At 44.9% G+C, this 15,954-nt stretch overlaps 3 protein-coding genes across 5 annotated transcripts; 2 read left to right on the top strand and 1 right to left on the bottom strand.

Moving 5' to 3' along the window:
- Window positions 1-2: 2 nt before the first annotated feature.
- Window positions 3-2,425, top strand: plekhb1 (pleckstrin homology domain containing B1). Of its 2 annotated transcripts, XM_061751156.1 has the most exons (6): window positions 3-178; window positions 263-415; window positions 496-598; window positions 1,605-1,644; window positions 1,725-1,815; window positions 2,167-2,425. In XM_061751156.1, the coding sequence occupies exons 1-6, from the start codon at window positions 142-144 to the stop codon at window positions 2,298-2,300; spliced, it is 558 nt and encodes a 185-aa protein (XP_061607140.1). In that variant the 5' UTR covers window positions 3-141; the 3' UTR covers window positions 2,301-2,425. The 2 variants fall into 2 exon arrangements, with proteins under 2 accessions (XP_061607140.1, XP_061607139.1); XM_061751155.1 differs by lacking the exon at window positions 3-178 and having other exon boundaries at window positions 202-415.
- Window positions 2,426-3,488: 1,063 nt separating this feature from the next.
- LOC133466928 (lathosterol oxidase-like) lies at window positions 3,489-6,865 on the bottom strand. 2 transcript variants are annotated; one of them, XM_061751154.1, is made up of 5 exons: window positions 6,719-6,865; window positions 5,879-6,096; window positions 4,914-5,017; window positions 4,719-4,845; window positions 3,489-4,213 (listed from the first exon to the last, which is right to left on the bottom strand). In XM_061751154.1, the coding sequence occupies exons 2-5, from the start codon at window positions 6,086-6,088 to the stop codon at window positions 3,773-3,775; spliced, it is 882 nt and encodes a 293-aa protein (XP_061607138.1). In that variant the 5' UTR covers window positions 6,089-6,096; window positions 6,719-6,865; the 3' UTR covers window positions 3,489-3,772. The 2 variants fall into 2 exon arrangements, with proteins under 2 accessions (XP_061607138.1, XP_061607137.1); XM_061751153.1 differs by having other exon boundaries at window positions 4,719-4,819; window positions 4,885-5,017.
- Window positions 6,866-6,992: 127 nt separating this feature from the next.
- Window positions 6,993-14,851, top strand: LOC133467626 (uncharacterized). The gene is made up of 2 exons (XM_061752681.1): window positions 6,993-8,393; window positions 10,699-14,851. The coding sequence occupies exons 1-2, from the start codon at window positions 7,713-7,715 to the stop codon at window positions 12,949-12,951; spliced, it is 2,934 nt and encodes a 977-aa protein (XP_061608665.1). The 5' UTR covers window positions 6,993-7,712; the 3' UTR covers window positions 12,952-14,851.
- Window positions 14,852-15,954: the final 1,103 nt, after the last annotated feature.

Raw genomic sequence — 15,954 nt, forward strand, 5'->3', positions numbered from 1 at the left:
GAGAAAGAATAATCTGTCAGACGCAAAATAAACGCACAGGAACACGGTCCGTTGCATCGTATGTGATAAAAAAAAAAGAAGAAAAAAAACAATCATCTTGTTCTTGTTCTTTTGCCTGTATTTGGCCCGCAATTGACAAACATGGCGCTCATGAGGTCAGGCTGGCTTTGGAGACAGAGTGAGTACATACATCAGGTGTTCATGATAACAGACCGAGTGTTACTTATTATTGGAATGATCGACTGTGTTTCCCGGCGTCTAGCTTCTGTGTTGAAGCGCTGGAAGTTGAACTGGTGTGACCTCTGGGTGGACGGCAGTCTTTGCTGCTACAAGAGTGACAGCCGGCGAGAGCTGGAGCACCGCGTCAACCTCAAGCTCACGTGCATAGACGTGCGCTGCGGCCTAGAATGTCGAGGTAAAGCACTCATTTATTCGTCTTTAGTGGCAGCTTAGTGTTAAAAATGTTATTTGGGGGTCGGGTGGGCTTGATCTTAGGGGTGACGCCTCCTGAAACCAACCCCCAGGAGAACGTCATTGTCGTGCAGCTCAAGGGCGGCTCAACGATGAACCTGTGCGGCAACAGCGAGGACGAGTCCATGTAAGTGTCGTGGACTTAATCGCAGAGCCCGTTTCACCTCTGTTGCTAACCAAAAAAGCAGCACCTATTGAAAATGTCTCTCAGATGAAAACCCCCCAACAACTATTAACTGTAAAGCTCTCCAGCCTGAGAGTTCAAACAAGGACACAAGAGTTAACTAATATGCTCCTTCGAACTCTGTTGCTAACCAAAACAGCAGCACACATCAAACAACATGAAAGCGGCCCCTCAGATGAAAAACAAACAAAAAGCTATCAACGGTAAAGCTCTCCTGCGCAAGAGTTCAAACAAGGACATAAAAGATCCAGGTATTACTGTAACTGTAAAGCTCTCAAACACCAACATAAAATTATTCGCTAACCAAAACAGCTGCACCTACTGAAAAAGGATTAAAGTATAGCATTTTAACACATTTCGTACAAATGTTCCCTGCGTGTATTAACTCATTCACTACAAGCCCTTCCAGTTAGGATGAATATTTGACTTCTATAGCCGTCAATGATTTTACATGGTGTCATAATTGCACATATACACACACACCTGCTAAACAGACATGGCATCTGTAAAGCTGAAGTTTAATAAATCATAAGTGGGGGGAAAAAACATGTACATTACATAACTGTAATTGTCTCACACTGGTGCTCAAAGATGGACATGAAAGTATTAACTGCCAAGCTCATTTGAACGCTGTCGCAAACCAAAACAGGAGCGCCCACCCAAACAGTCTCTCAGATTGATTTAAAGTGAGGTCTTAATGCATGTTGTAAATGAGGTGCCTGCCCAGTATTTAACAGAATGCCGATTTGCCTTGTGGTAGACTCATCGACATGTTGCCCCGCAAAACAATTTCTCGGGTTCTCCTTCCTGTTCCTGCCCGAGCTATTTTCTTGGTAGAGTTAATAGAGAAGGCAATGGCAAAAACAACAACCACCCACTAAGACTTCACCGGACTTGAAAAAGAACAAATGCCGCCATCGCCTTCCATTGTGTTGTTCCCTTCTTTCAGCGCGTGGAAACTGACCATGCTGGAGACCAGGAGGAACTCGGTGAGATCCACGTCCTTATTACCTTTGTTATTTGGGGGCTATAAAATGTGTGATTCGAGACCATGTTTTCTCACCGCTAGGTGTTCATGTACGACCCCTATGATGATTCCTATCAGGCCATACCCCTCAGCCACTATCACACGGTTTACGTGACGCCTGGAGCAGGACCAGGTACAGTCTGCTGTGTGCAAAAGAGCTTAAAGTGAGAACTTGTAGTTTGGGAGATTTTGGTTGATGAATCCGAACACCAAAAATAGCATGTTGCTCAATTTGTGATTTTGAATGTCATGCAAGCATGTGTTTGGTGAAGTGTCTGTCTTGATGTGACACACCGTGACTGAAACAAGCTTTTTAACGCTTATCACGGTCTCCAGCCATGACGTTTACTTTGAACTCAAACGCTTTGAGGTCAGGCCTCAGAAGTTCCCATTTCCCCACTTCCAAGCAGTCTGAAATGCAGCATCAAAGCCCAGTTTTGCCCATGCATGTGCTTATTTCTTCATGCTGTCATTTCTTCCTCAGGCACCCACCAGGTGATTGTTCAGAGGGACCCGTTTGACGGGGTGTTTGACCACCTCGCCATGGGATTACTGGCAGGAACAGCGGCGGGAGTGGCCATGCGGTCCTTCCTCTGGACACCCATGTTCTTCTGCTGAGACGGATTTAATGCCGCACCTTTAGCCTAACAATTCAGGATTCAGTTCACACGTTCAGCTGCTATTTTGGTTGGTGTTCCTCATGTGCAATTTGGCTTTACAGTATTACACAAATAGTAACTGCTGCTGTGTCACTCTACACTCTTCTGGCTTGTATTTAAAGTATAGAATATGAACCACAAGGTCTAAAGTGCCTTTTTTTAAATTTGTGATTATGTCAAAAACATTTTTGAGATAAGGTTGCTCAGAACGCAACCCTGCAAAGGTCTTAGACCACTACTAGATGTTTTAGCAATGCTATCAAGACCATATAGAACTTACTCAGGAAAGGGCAGACCTCCACAAGGCTGAACTGATGAAAGGATTAGTGGAGAACTGAGTCATTTTACCAGATTCCACCACACTCAGTAGTGGCCGCTGGAAAAAATTAGCCGACACTAGTTTCACCTGTCGACACAAAATTGGGTGGACATGTCTATCATAACACGACGGACGAAAAAGCCTCAAGGACACACGCCCGAATATTGAACAGGAAGCCAGACATTTTGTTTTATCGAGCAGCCATTTTAGGCAAATTCTCTGGCTCGTATTTTGAGGAATTTCAACTACGGAATTCGCCCAAATGATCCTCAAATTCACCCAAATGATCCCCAATCAGACATAAGTATGCTTGTCAGTTGGGCATGGAATCAGACAATTGCCTGTTCATCGCTAATTGTAGCTTTTTTCTTTATTTTTCTAGTTAGCAAGCTACCTCCTGGTTTATCCCATGACGAATCTGGGGGACTGCCTAAAATTGATCAGGAAGGAGGCCATTTCTGTTTATAGCAACAATTTAGAAGCAAATTCCACGGCTCGTACTTTGACAGACTCCTACTTGGGAATTTTTACGAATGAGCCCCAATTGGATGCAGGTATCTTTGGCTATGTTCACACTGCAGATCAATTCATATTTTTTTGGGCCTAATGTGACATGTATCTGAGTTTTTATGTCAATGTGAACAGTACAATTCCGATTTTCTGAACATCACAAATTGTTTGACAAAACAGACACGTGCGACAAGCAATGGCGCATTAAGGAGCAGAAGTTTTCCCACCTGCCCAAAATTGGAAATGGAAATTTGTGTTTTGGGTACTCATGCCCCAACTGTAGCTGTGCTACAAAAGGTCATTAAACCACAAATCTCATGGTGGACTAACACTTTAGCACAGTACAGTACTGTACATTTTCAGAACCTAGAACAAGGATTAAAGTTGCAGTCTGCTTAAATCTGTATCCTATAAAAGTCTTTTCAAACGCTAACCAAGACAGGGAAGGCCAATAACAAGCCAAAATCCACTTTAAAATGGCAACAACTGGTCGTATCATGCTCAGCAACTCCTGATGTGGCAAGTACAAGAACCCTAATTATTGTATGATTTCCGAAGGATTACTGATTGTCTTGACTGATTGTCTTCAGAAAAAGCAATTTTTACTCCTCTTTGCACATGACTCCTCTCTGTCCATTCGCTTTGCCGCCATCTAACCTGCCCTCCGCCCGAAGCCTGCGGATCAGTTCGTGGGGACCCTTGCCCATCAGAGCCGACGGGTGACGGTAGGAGCCGCCCAGGCGGTCCCACAACGTGAAGTATTGGCCATAGTTGTAGTCGAAGAACAGGTGGTGGTCGGTGTGGTGCGCCGATCCATTGATGACGCCCGTCACAGCACTGGGGACGCGGTAGTCGCCGTCATGGATGGAGATGGTCCAGATGTTGACGAAGACGTAGAGGGCCAAGTAGAGCACCTTGTGGAGCGGGAAGAAGAACGGGTAGATGTGGTACGGGAGCCCCTGCATGAAGCCGTCTACTGGGTGGAAGGCGTGACTAGCAAACGGCGTCGGGATCTTCCACACGTGATGCGGTTTGTGAAAGAGCTGTGGTCAAGGAAAGACAGCAACACGGTTTCGTTAGGATGTCTAAAGTTTCACGAGAAGTTAATAGTTCAAACCAAACTTCCTTGACTAACTTACAAGTTTAACATGGAGTGAGCGGTTCAAACCAAACTTCCTTGACAAACAAATTCAAGCAACTTCCTTCAAAAACATACCAGTTTCAGGTTGGCCTGGTTTAAACTCACATAACTCACACAGTAGACGATTGATTCACACATCATTCCAAACATTAGCATTAGCCCCTCGATTCGGCAGGTATCTGAATACTTTAGGTCCTTGATCGGTCAATTTTGATTATGGTGGCCTGTCTCAGCAATTAACAACTTGGGCAAAATTAACTGCCCCCCCGCCCCCAGCAATTTTACATGACGGACATAACTCTTAAACATTGTAATGGCGATCCATTTGAATTGCAATGTTTTAAAACATCAAACCTGAAACGGATAGTAGTAAAAAACAAAGTACGAACGGCTGCGATTGCACTCACCTTGTAAATTAGTTTATGATGTAGGAAGCGATGTATCCAATAAATGCACATGTCGGTGAAAAGCAGGAAGGAGATCATACTCAGGAAGAGCCCAGTCCACCCTGCAAGCGCACGAGAGCCGTCAGTGCTGATGAACACAGAAAGATTCAACCCAGGAACAACGTACCCAACGGAGAGTCGTGGACATTGTCGTACACTTTACTGTATCCTCGAACTTCGGCGAAGAACAAGGCGACGGTGGGAATGCTGATCCACGGCAGAGAGGTCAATGCATATTTGATCTCCCTCTGAACCTGATTCTGAGGTAGGAAATTGTTTGTTTAAACCCGGATGTTAAATGTCTACTTGATGATCACTGTAGACACATTACAGTGAATGAACTGTACAGGATCAGAAACTGAGGTCCCGGATGAGTCAAATTCTGTCCATAAAAGTCAATCAATTGACATCAACTCCCTGGCAACTAGTATGAAGGGTACAAAAGCAGAACCTGAGGGTTGTCTACTACCCCAAAGGATTCATTATTGGTAACTGTAACTTTTCCATGTTCATTCCATGTGCCTTCAATCTGAAAAAGTCAAAAGAGTCATCTAGTAGACCAAAGGGCTAATTATTTGACTCCAAGGTAACTGTTTGTACCTTTTCCAGGTGCAATCACAATGTTTCCAATCTGTAAAAGTCAAGAGTCGTCTAGTGAACTAAAGGGCTAATTACTGGACTCCAAGGTAATGGTTTGTACCTTTTCCAGGTTCAGGAAGGTTCGGGTATGTTCCATAGCTCTAAAAGTCAAGAATTAAGGATATCTGCCACCAGTGATAAACAATTATAGCAGTAAAGGTAAAGTCTAGTATAACCGAGGGCTAATATTTTACTCCAAGGTAACTGGTTGTCCAAAGAAAACCCTCAAGGATATCGAAACAGGACATCTGAGGGTACCATAAACTGTTACAGAACTCCCAGGTAACTTGTCTGTACTGTCTCCAGGTCCAAAAAAGATACATGTATGGGTTTGACACCTGTGCCCTAATGGAACAATGTTATGGACTCCAAAGGTAACATTGAACCTTGGTCAGAAAGTACAGGTACATTCCTAAGTATCTCAATGGTACAAAAAGGTCAATCAACTGTACCTGGTTAATAGATATATGCAAGTGCAGTACCTCTAAGAATTGCGGATGTTTCATGAGGTCGTGGTCAAAGATGAAGTAGTAGCTGAGGGACCCCAGGCTCAAGTAGAGGGCCGCCGCCCCGAGGTTGGTCACCACCAACAGGCTGAGGATCTGCCGCAGGGCGCCGTCCTCGGCCCACGACGCCGGGTACACGTACGGCGTGAAGACGTAGTGGTCGGCCACATTCAACACAAGATCCATGGCTGAACCTATATGGACAAATATGTATATCAACAGTAAATGTATGTGCATAGGTACAGTGGTGTGTATCTGTTTTTTACTTGAGTATTTATTTTTCTAATGACTTTTTACTTTTACGCCATATATTTGAAAACATACTTGTACTTTTTACTCCTTGCTTCTCAAAATAGGCTTACTTCTACTTAAGTCAGTACTTTTGCCACTGTCTAGGTAGGTACATTTGGATTTTACGTATGGACTGCCCATATTTACCATTGAAAAACAATAACAATAACAAAAGATGCATTTTATTATTATTCAATTGGATTGTCTTGTATTTTCTAGCATTGGACACAATATAACAAACCCATATTTAGCGTTACATATTGTTATTAAAAATAATTACGTCTTAAAAGTGTCATTTGCCAAGTTTATTTCGTTTATGATTAGTTACATTTGTATCAAACTAGCACAGATTATTTTTATATTTTTAGTATTTGTCACACCTATGTTGACCCAATTCTTCCAAAAAACTGCAACAATGGTCTACTGTGTCTCCGCACACAAAAGTATACATTAACAAGCAACAAATACGATAAAAGCATGTATGAATACTTTAGTAACATGAAATTGTAGTTATAATACTGTTACCTGGTCGCGGTTACTCTATTCAGGACAGGAACATTGTTGAAAGGTACAGCGCCGAGCTATACACAGACAGTAACCAATCATTGAGGAGTGTTGAGTGATGTCATCCAACGGCCATCCAATCAACGCGCGGTTTCTTTGTCACGTCATCTGTGTTGTCCGTTGCCATTGGCCAGTTGGGCGATCTGCTCATTGCACAAGTTTTCCGCGGTGCCCCTTTGCCTTTACTGGAATGAGCTCAAACGCCCCTCAAAAAATGTTGCCCAAAAGTCACCTTAAACGCTGTAATTGGACGCTTTGCGTGAAAGAGGGCCCATACAGGTACACGATCCCGATGTGCTCATCTTTTTTTTCTCGTCAAAGGGGCGGTAAAAACGGGATCATCGTCCACCAGCATGAGCCGCCTAAAAAACGGAACATCCTTCACAAACCTAATGATTTAAGCTTTGCCTGGGTTAAATCCCAAACATATCGCACGGTAGAGCATCAATTTATACATGGACCCAGGGGTTTTCGTCTTCCACGAAATTCGGCGTCATTTAATACCTCCTACTAGTTGATTTATTGTGTGTATTTGTCGCATTTTCTCAGCAGCTTCCAATACACATGCGCAGAAAAAATAAATAAATCATAATATAAAATGATCCACAAGGCGTCGCCATTGCTCCAGGTAGAGCAATGTTGCTCTGGAACTGTAAGAACAAAATGTCACCATGGAGGTCTAGCCAGTAACCCTGGAACTCGTCACGATGACGTCATCACAAAGCTTATTAGCCATATGACTGTGATGTAGAGCCATATCCCCCTTTTCTGGCCGTCATCATGGGTAAACATGACTGTGGGCTAGAGTCATTTTGCTGTGGCAATACCAACCTCACAAATCATCGTAGTGATACGACTATGTACAAGAGCGACAACTGCCGGGATCTCGACCAAAGATTCGATTAAGTGGGGACAATAAGCTGGTCAGCGGCAATGTGCCACTGAACCAAGCCAAATGGAAAGGAAAATGGATCCCACAGAGGACACTTACTCCCTAAAGCAAAACGTGCAACTCCTACAGTATCAGACGGAGAAGTTCAGACAGTTGTGGACGAAGGGGAGTGAGTGTTTCGAAGAGCTCAAGCATTACTACGTCCAGCTCAATGAGGAGTGGCAAACCCAGTGGCTGAACCGGGAGGACAGCATAGCATCCTACGTGAGACACCTGGAGTTGGACTACATCAAATTGTTAGAGGAATACGCCAAACTGTACAACACACGGGAGGCCAATGAGAGGATTTTACTGAAAACCAACGCTGACTTACACAAGTGTAATGTAGAGCTTAAGCAATACCACATGCAACTCAATGAAGTGTGGCAAACCCGCTGGATTAAACGGGAGAAAAGCGTAGCCTCCCAAGTGAGCTATCTGGAGGCAGATAATAGAATACTGGTGATGGAAAAAGCAGAGGTGTCCCACCGGATGAAGGCCAACGAGAAAATGTTCTTGAAAACCAAGGCCGAACTGTACAAAACTAGCTTAGAGCTGGAGAAATTAAAAGCTTCCAAAGACTCTCTGTCACTGGAAATGTCTGAAAAGGAGGTGAACTGGAGAGGAGAGAAAGACAAACTGCTCAAAGAACGACAGGAATTTCTAGAAAACGTCAAGCAATTTGAGCACTTGATCCTGCGTGTGGTATGTGTATGTTAGGATGCCATTTTGATTCCACGCACTTATCAGTACACCGGGTATAAAAGTCTACACACCCCTGTTCAAATGCCAGGTTTTTGTGACATAAAAAAATGACGCCGTCGATCCGTTTTCCGTACCGCTTATCACGAGGGTCGAGGGTGTGCTGGCGCCTGTCTCAGCTGACTTTGGGCAAGAGGCGGGGAACACCTTGAACTGGTCGCCAGCCAATCGCTGGGCACATATAGACAAACAACCATTTGCACTCACATTCACACCTATGGACAATTTAGAGTCTTAAATGAACCTACCATGGATGTTTTTGGAACGTGGGAGGACACCGGAGTACCCGGAGGAAACCCACGCAAACTCCACACAGGGAAGGCCCGATTTGAACCCGGGTCCTCAGAACTGTGAGGCAGATGTGCTAACCAGTCATCCATCGTGCCGCCAGATAAAACTAAACTGGAAAAAAAAAAGAAGCTTTTCGAGACAATTGGTTGCACAAGTGTGCACACCCTCTTAAACTGGGCATGTGGCTGTGCTTGGAATTAACTTATCACATTCAAACTCATGTTAAATGGGAGTCAGCATACAACTGACTGCATTTTAAGTGCCTCTGATTAACCCCAAATAATGTTCAGATGTTCTATTAGGCTTTTACTGACATTTTTGTAGTCACATCTTACAGCGCAAGCCTTAGTCCGCAGCGAGCTTCAACATTATTAGAGGGATCTCATTATTCAAAAGTATCAGTCTGGAGAAGGGTACAAAATAATTTCCAAAGCATTAAATATACTATGGAACACAATGAAGACAGTCATCATCGAATGGAAATGTGAGATTACTAAGAACTGGACAACCCTCCAAAATTGATGAAAAGACGAGACGAAAACTGGCCAGGGAGGCTGCCGAGAGGTCGACAGCAATATTAAAGGCGCTGCAGGAATTTCTGGCAAGTACTGGCTGTTAAGTACATATGACAACAATCTCCCCTCTTTTTCATGTGTCTGGACTGTGGGGTAGTTCTGGTTGGACTGCATTGCGCAGTGTGTGGCAGGCCTTAGGCGTGAACACAATAATGCTCATCACCTAAAGAACATACCTACAGCGAAGCATGGTGGTAGCAACATTGTGCTTTTGGGCTATTTCTCTTAAGCTGAAACTGGGGCCTTAGTCAAGGTGTAGGGAATTTTGAACACTTCCAAATATCAGTCAGTGTTAGCACAAAACCTTCAGGCGTCTGCTCAATATACAGTAATTTAAAAAATATTTGGAAAATAATTTAATAAAATAGTTAATTAGAGGCACTTAAAATGGTGGCGGGTGTGGTGATTCCCATTTAACATGAGTTTGAACGTGATTGGTTATTTCTGAACACAGCCACACCCCCACTCCCCAGTTATAAGAGGGTGTGCACACCTGTGCAACCATTACTCAGTTATTTTTACTTAACCTCTTGAAAAGATTTTTTAATTGAATTGTACATGTTATAGGTAACATTAAAGGGAGAGTTTGCTGTCTAAAAGAAAAACACTGCCAGATATCTTAAAACTATGACCTGACAGTACAATATTATTTAAATGATCTTTTTAAAAAAAAATCATTATCTGGCCCATCTAATGCCTCTAATTTAATTTAAATTATTATTTTACAACTGCACATGGCACACCAAGAATCGCCAATCAGACTGTAGCGACAGGAGGTGTGACTGAACAGTGTCATTCTTTTCTGTCATGCTTACTAGCCTCGCAGGGCCATAGCAGCCTCATGCAAAAGGAGACTATTGCAGTGTCTTGGCTGGATTATTTAACTCCAGTTAGCAACACAAGAACAAAAATAAATAAAAATTGGACAGCTCTACTTCAAATCAAGGGTAAACATATATAACGGTGGTGTGCTATACATGGACGGCTGCATATTGCTGGGCTTGGAAAACCACTGGCACTGACGTACGAACGACCAGTGACGTCATTGTTCTCACTGGGTCGTCTGGTAAGTTGATCACCTTTCTTATATTTTTTATTGATTGTACATTCCAAAATATACAACATCAAACTAGTAACATTTCATGTTTGGTACGCGCAACAGTGAGCTGTGCATTTCTTTTGGCAGCGATGTGAAGGGGTGGGTTTGTGGAGTGAGTGAGGCTACATTAAATTCTCGCTAGCAGTTTGAAAACTGCATACTCCTTTATTGGTGGTCTCATTTGTTTTTATATCACAAAAACCTGGCATTTGAGCAGGCGCGTGTAGACTTTTTATGCTTGACAATAGGCAATGTGCCTGACTCTCCTACTGTCTCTTTTCAGGAGATTGCTGTCAGAACAATGGAGGAATGGACAAAGCTGAAAAAGGGGGACAAAAGAGCAGACAATGAGGACCAAGACTGTATCATGCAGCAGGAGGAAGTAAGGGAAGGAGGCGATGACAAGCGAGAAGAGACAGACAACAGCAATAGCGCGGCCAGTTATGAAGGGGACAAGCAAGAGGTCAATGAGGAGGACGTAGAGGAGAAAGAGGAAGGGTACAGGGCGGTAACCATGGCCATGGACGGAGTGGAACAGAGTGGTGAGGAGGAAGAAGTGAGTGGCATGGACGAAGAGAGTAACGAGGATGATGAGAGTGACGAGGAAGAAGAGAGCGACGAGGAAGCGAAGGGTTATGAGGAGGAAGAGAATGAGGGAGAGCAGGAGTGCGAAGGCGATGATGGAGAGTGGGAAGACTGTGACGACGACGAGTGGGAAGACTGTGATGATGAGGAAGAGGAGTACCAGGAGGAGGAAGAGGAGGAACAAGAGGAGGAGGGCGAAGATGGTGACCAGGAGGAAGGGGACGAGGGTGACCAAGAAGAAGATGGGGGAGAAGAGGATGACCAAGAGGATGGGGAAGAGGACAAGGCAGAGGAAGGGGAAGATGGTGACCAAGAAGAAGAAGACAAGGTTGACCAAGAAAATGGAGAACAGGAAGAGGATGACTCAGAGGGGAAAGTGGAAAATACTGACCAAGAACAAAGGCAAGCAAAAGACAATGTTGACAAACCAGGTGGAGAGGATCCCAAAGAGGAGGGTGGGGAAGAGAGTGCCAAGGAGGAGGTGAAAGAAAATTATAGCCAGGGTGAGGAGTGTAACAAGGAGGGTGAAGATGGTGCCAAGGTGGAAGAAGAGCAAGATGGGAAAGAGTGTGACAAGACGGAGGAAGGGCCGAGTGAAGAGAGTCCAAAGGAAGATGGGAAAGAGAGTGACACTCAGGAGGAGGGAGAGGATGAGATAGAAGAAGGGGAGAAAGAGGAAGAAAATGAGCCAGGGGAGGGAAGTGTCACTGAGGAAAATGAGAGTGGGGAAGATGGGAAAGAGAGTGAGGAGGGTGAGAAAGAGAGTGCAAAGGAAGAGGGGGAGAGTGTCACCGGGGAGACAACAGAGGGGGAGGATGAGCTCGTGAAGGCAGATGGGGGGAGTGTCACCGAGATGAAAGAGGGTGACGAGAATACAGACGGGGGGAGTGTCACCGAGATGAAAGAGGGTGACGAGAATACAGACGGGGAGGAGAGTGTCACAAGAGATGCCAAAGAGATGGGCGAGGAAGAGAGTGTCGAGGTAAACGAGGAGGCTGCCACAGAGGGGAAAGAGAGTGATGCGATGCAGGGACGGGAGGAAGAGAGTGTTCCTAGTGATGCCAAAGAGGGTGAGGAAGGTGACAAAGAGAGTGCGAAGGAAGCGGAGGGAGAGAGTGTAGGAGAGCATGAAAAGGCGGAGGACGGCAGTCCCAAGGAGGAAGAGGGGAGGGACAGTGCCAAAGATGAGGAGAGCGAGAGTGCTGTTGAGGAAGAAGAGAGTGTTCAAGTGGAAGAGAGTGACCAAAAGGACGAGACAAAGGAAGAGCGCGCTCAAGAAGATGGCGAAAGTGTCATTGAGGGGGAAGATGACATGGCGAAAGAAGGGGACGTGAGTGTCCAAAGGGAGGAGTCGGAGGAACAGATTGCCAAAGAAGATGGGAGTCAGAGTGTCATTGAGGGGAAACAGACCGACAAGATGGAGGAGAGTGACAAAAAGGAAGAGGCGAAGGAAGAAAGTGCCAAGACGGAAGCGGGTCTTGATAGCGAGGGCAAAGGGGGCGACACAACGGAGGAAAGGGAGACAGAGAGTGCCAAAGGAGTCGAGGAACAGAGTGTTACTGAGACCTTAAAGAGTGATACATTGGAGGAAGTCGAGCAGGGCAATTCAATGATGGAGGAGGCGAGAGACGGTTCAAAGGAAGAGAGAAGTGATAGCAGTGAGAAAATGAGTGCCAAGGTGGAAGAGGACAGAAAGCAGGAAGAGGGAGTCGCAAAAGAGATGGAGAAAGAGGGCGAGAGAAGAGAAAGCTACTTTGAAAGAATGATCAGCCGCCTCACCAAGAAAGACAAGGAGGAGAGGCGAGAGCGGGTGAGACAAGAGGAGGAGCGAATAGAACAGGAGAAGAGAGAGCGGGGAAAGAGGGAAGAGGAGAAGAGGAGGAAAAAAGAAAGCAGGAAGGAAGAGGAGTCCAGGGAGAGGGAGGAGAGGAAATCAAGGGAAAGCAAATAGGAGAGGAATGACAAGCAAAGGAGGTCGGGTAGCACAAAGTGGAAGATAAGGAAGCGTGCTAAAGAAGGGGCATCTCAGAGGACCACTAAGTGTTACTGTCAATGCCCGCCAACAGATAGAAAGAATTTTTCTCAAATTTACACCCCTTTGAGATACAGACACTGCAGTCCCACGCCCAGATTTCTCGCTCTGAAAGTTGGAGGCTTCTTTTGGTGATCTGTAATCACTTTCCAATCTGCCTGGAGGAGAAAAAGAAATCTAATTTGACAATGAGGTAATGAACCCGTGAAGCCATTATCTTAGATAAGCCATTTCAAAGACCGGTTGAACACTGATGGAAATTCTATTAAACATAGCTGGCTGATTTCTCTATTTGGTGTGGTGGCAGAAGGAGCCCTTTCAACTATTGGCAATTTACTTTCAAGGTTCAAAGTTGCCAATGATCATTATTCCAAGGAGTGTCAAACCTTTGAGCATTACCTAATGGTAGAAAGGGAACAGTCCTAGACTTTTGGCTAATAAAGCCTGATGCACAGAAGAATACCTCTTTCCAGAGTCTATGTACTTGGTCCTCTGGGCAATTGACTCAAATTACATAATCCACCACATTAACAGGGCCCCAAGAACCAGATCTTGGTATCCTCATTACACTCAACCTCGTCTCCCATCCAATCATTCTCAACTGCTTGTCATGCTTACTACGCTTTCCTGGTTCCACTTGTACCTGTCTTAACAGAGGACAGTTTGTCACCATCCAAAGCTCCAGATTCACTCCACCTCCGGTCAAGCAAGGCGTACCACAAGGCTTTGTACTTGGACCCCTCTTCCTCACAATCTACAAGATACCACTTGGCTAGATTATCCGCCAACATGGGCTAACTCTTCACTCGTATACCGAGCTCTGTGTCCGCACATCAAGTCCTTAAAACCTCAAAAAACACTTCCAGACCGCGCTCGTCACTCGCTGACTTCGTTGCAAAGACCTTGGAGAGGCTCAAGTATTTCCAGACTTGTCACCCTGCTCAAAGCCCTGGCAGCACATCACCACCAACCTCATGCACCTTCACTGGTTCCTAATGAAGTTCCTCATAGTTTCCGCTCACCTCCCATCATATCTAACAAACCTGCATCCCAACGCCCTTGCAGTCATCTGATGCCCAACAGCCACCACCCAAATCTGGAACTTCCTTCTGAAAACCAAAATGCTGCTTTCCTTGACATTGAAATATAAACTTGTTAGTCAACCATCTGTTCACTGCAGCATACATGCAATATGAAGAATACCATTGGCATCTACAACATTTTTAACAACTCCTCAGACCCCAGGCAGTGCTGGATAGTCTCGTGTCATCTGTCAACCTATGCACAAACTCAATTCAGAGCCAAACAACATCAGACATTATCAAACCTGGTTAGTGAGGTAGAAGAGGATGTTCTTACCCACCCTGAATTTGTTTATTGTAGCTTCAGATTCAAATGCTATCAACCTGTTTCTGCCCATAACCAAACTGTCCAGTCTGGGGATTCCCAACTACTGTAATGGAACCCATTATGTAAGAACTAAATCTCCTCAGAACGACTTGAAGCACAGGCACATCAGCGATCAGTGCTCAGCCCCCATCCTCTACTCACTCTTCACCAATGTCACGTTTGGTCTTAAAGTTCGCAAGATGACACAACATTGGTGCGTTATAGACAAAAAATGAGTTGAGAGGTGCAAAACCTTACTGTCGGTGTCAGGTTTCTGGGCGATGAACACCCAGAAACCCTTGGATTGTGACTCTGCTGTAGTGAGGAAGACTCTTCGTTGTGCTATGCCATCTCCATTGAAACACCATGTCCAAATATCCACGAAGACCCCGCCAACCCAAACAAGGGACTATTCACACATTGCCCTCAATTTATTCTCCTAGCATTTGTTTAGCTTTTTTTTGTTGTTGTTGTTGTTGGATAAATGGACTGAATTCAGAGTTGTCTTTTACTTTTACGGACATGAATAAACAATGTGAGTGAACATTAAACATGGTTATTATACAGGAAAAGGGAGAAAGCATGAGCAAATTTAATGTTTGTGAAAGAATTTTGGGTCGTATCACGTGGCCACTCGAGCTGTTTGAACCTGAAATTACCTATCATGGCCCGGGGCTCCAAACATCAATCTTGAAATTTTGAAATGTTCAAATGGGAAGCCCCGTGTGCTGCCATGTGATATTTATCAGCTTCCTGGAAGCATGTCAGCCTTTATTTGTTCCGTGCTTCCTTGTGTATTCATGACATGAATAATGCTGCGGATGCTAATCACATGGCAGACCCAAGAGCGGTCCCACAGCATCCCGCTGGAAAACCAATCATCTGCGTGGCCTTCTTAGCAGCAACCAACCCTCCCCTAGACAAGATTGCACTTGAGGAGTGCACCCTCTCCATTTTGCATAGTGCCGGACTAACCACAGGCACTGATTAGAAGCATCCTCCCCACTGATAGCAACGTTGTGTCTTGATTTTAATGAACTGCTTCGCATTAGCGTGGAACCTCTCTGCACCATGTACACTTGCCTCTACTTGCCCTCTCGTAGTGTGGGAGAGAAAACAAGTCAAAACTCCTGTGGGGGATAAAATAAATAAATGAATCAGTCAACACTTCTATCTGTAAACAGCCGGCCAGGCGCACTTGAGCCAAGACAAAAATATTGACAACATGTCTGCTAGCCATCTTATTATCTTGCCCAGGGTTGCTGTTGGCAAAATAGCCGATGCTGGAGGCAACCAATGGCGGTGGTGGCGGCACAGGGGTTGCATGCTGGGGGAAAAAGATGCCAATGTTTGCAAAGCTTAAAACCCTGACATGTTTGTGTACTGCTGTGCCATCGTCCGCCGCAGGAATGCTTTAGGGATAAAAGCCGTCAGAGTAGAACATGTGCCAACGACCGATTCAGCCTGCTACATCAGTGTGGCAGCAAGAGCCACACACCGGTTGCTCTGAAGAGGAAATGCGTTCAGCAGCAA

The sequence above is a fragment of the Phyllopteryx taeniolatus genome, chromosome 17 (assembly GCF_024500385.1).
Source record: "Phyllopteryx taeniolatus isolate TA_2022b chromosome 17, UOR_Ptae_1.2, whole genome shotgun sequence".
NCBI classification, from domain to species: Eukaryota; Metazoa; Chordata; class Actinopteri; order Syngnathiformes; family Syngnathidae; genus Phyllopteryx; species Phyllopteryx taeniolatus.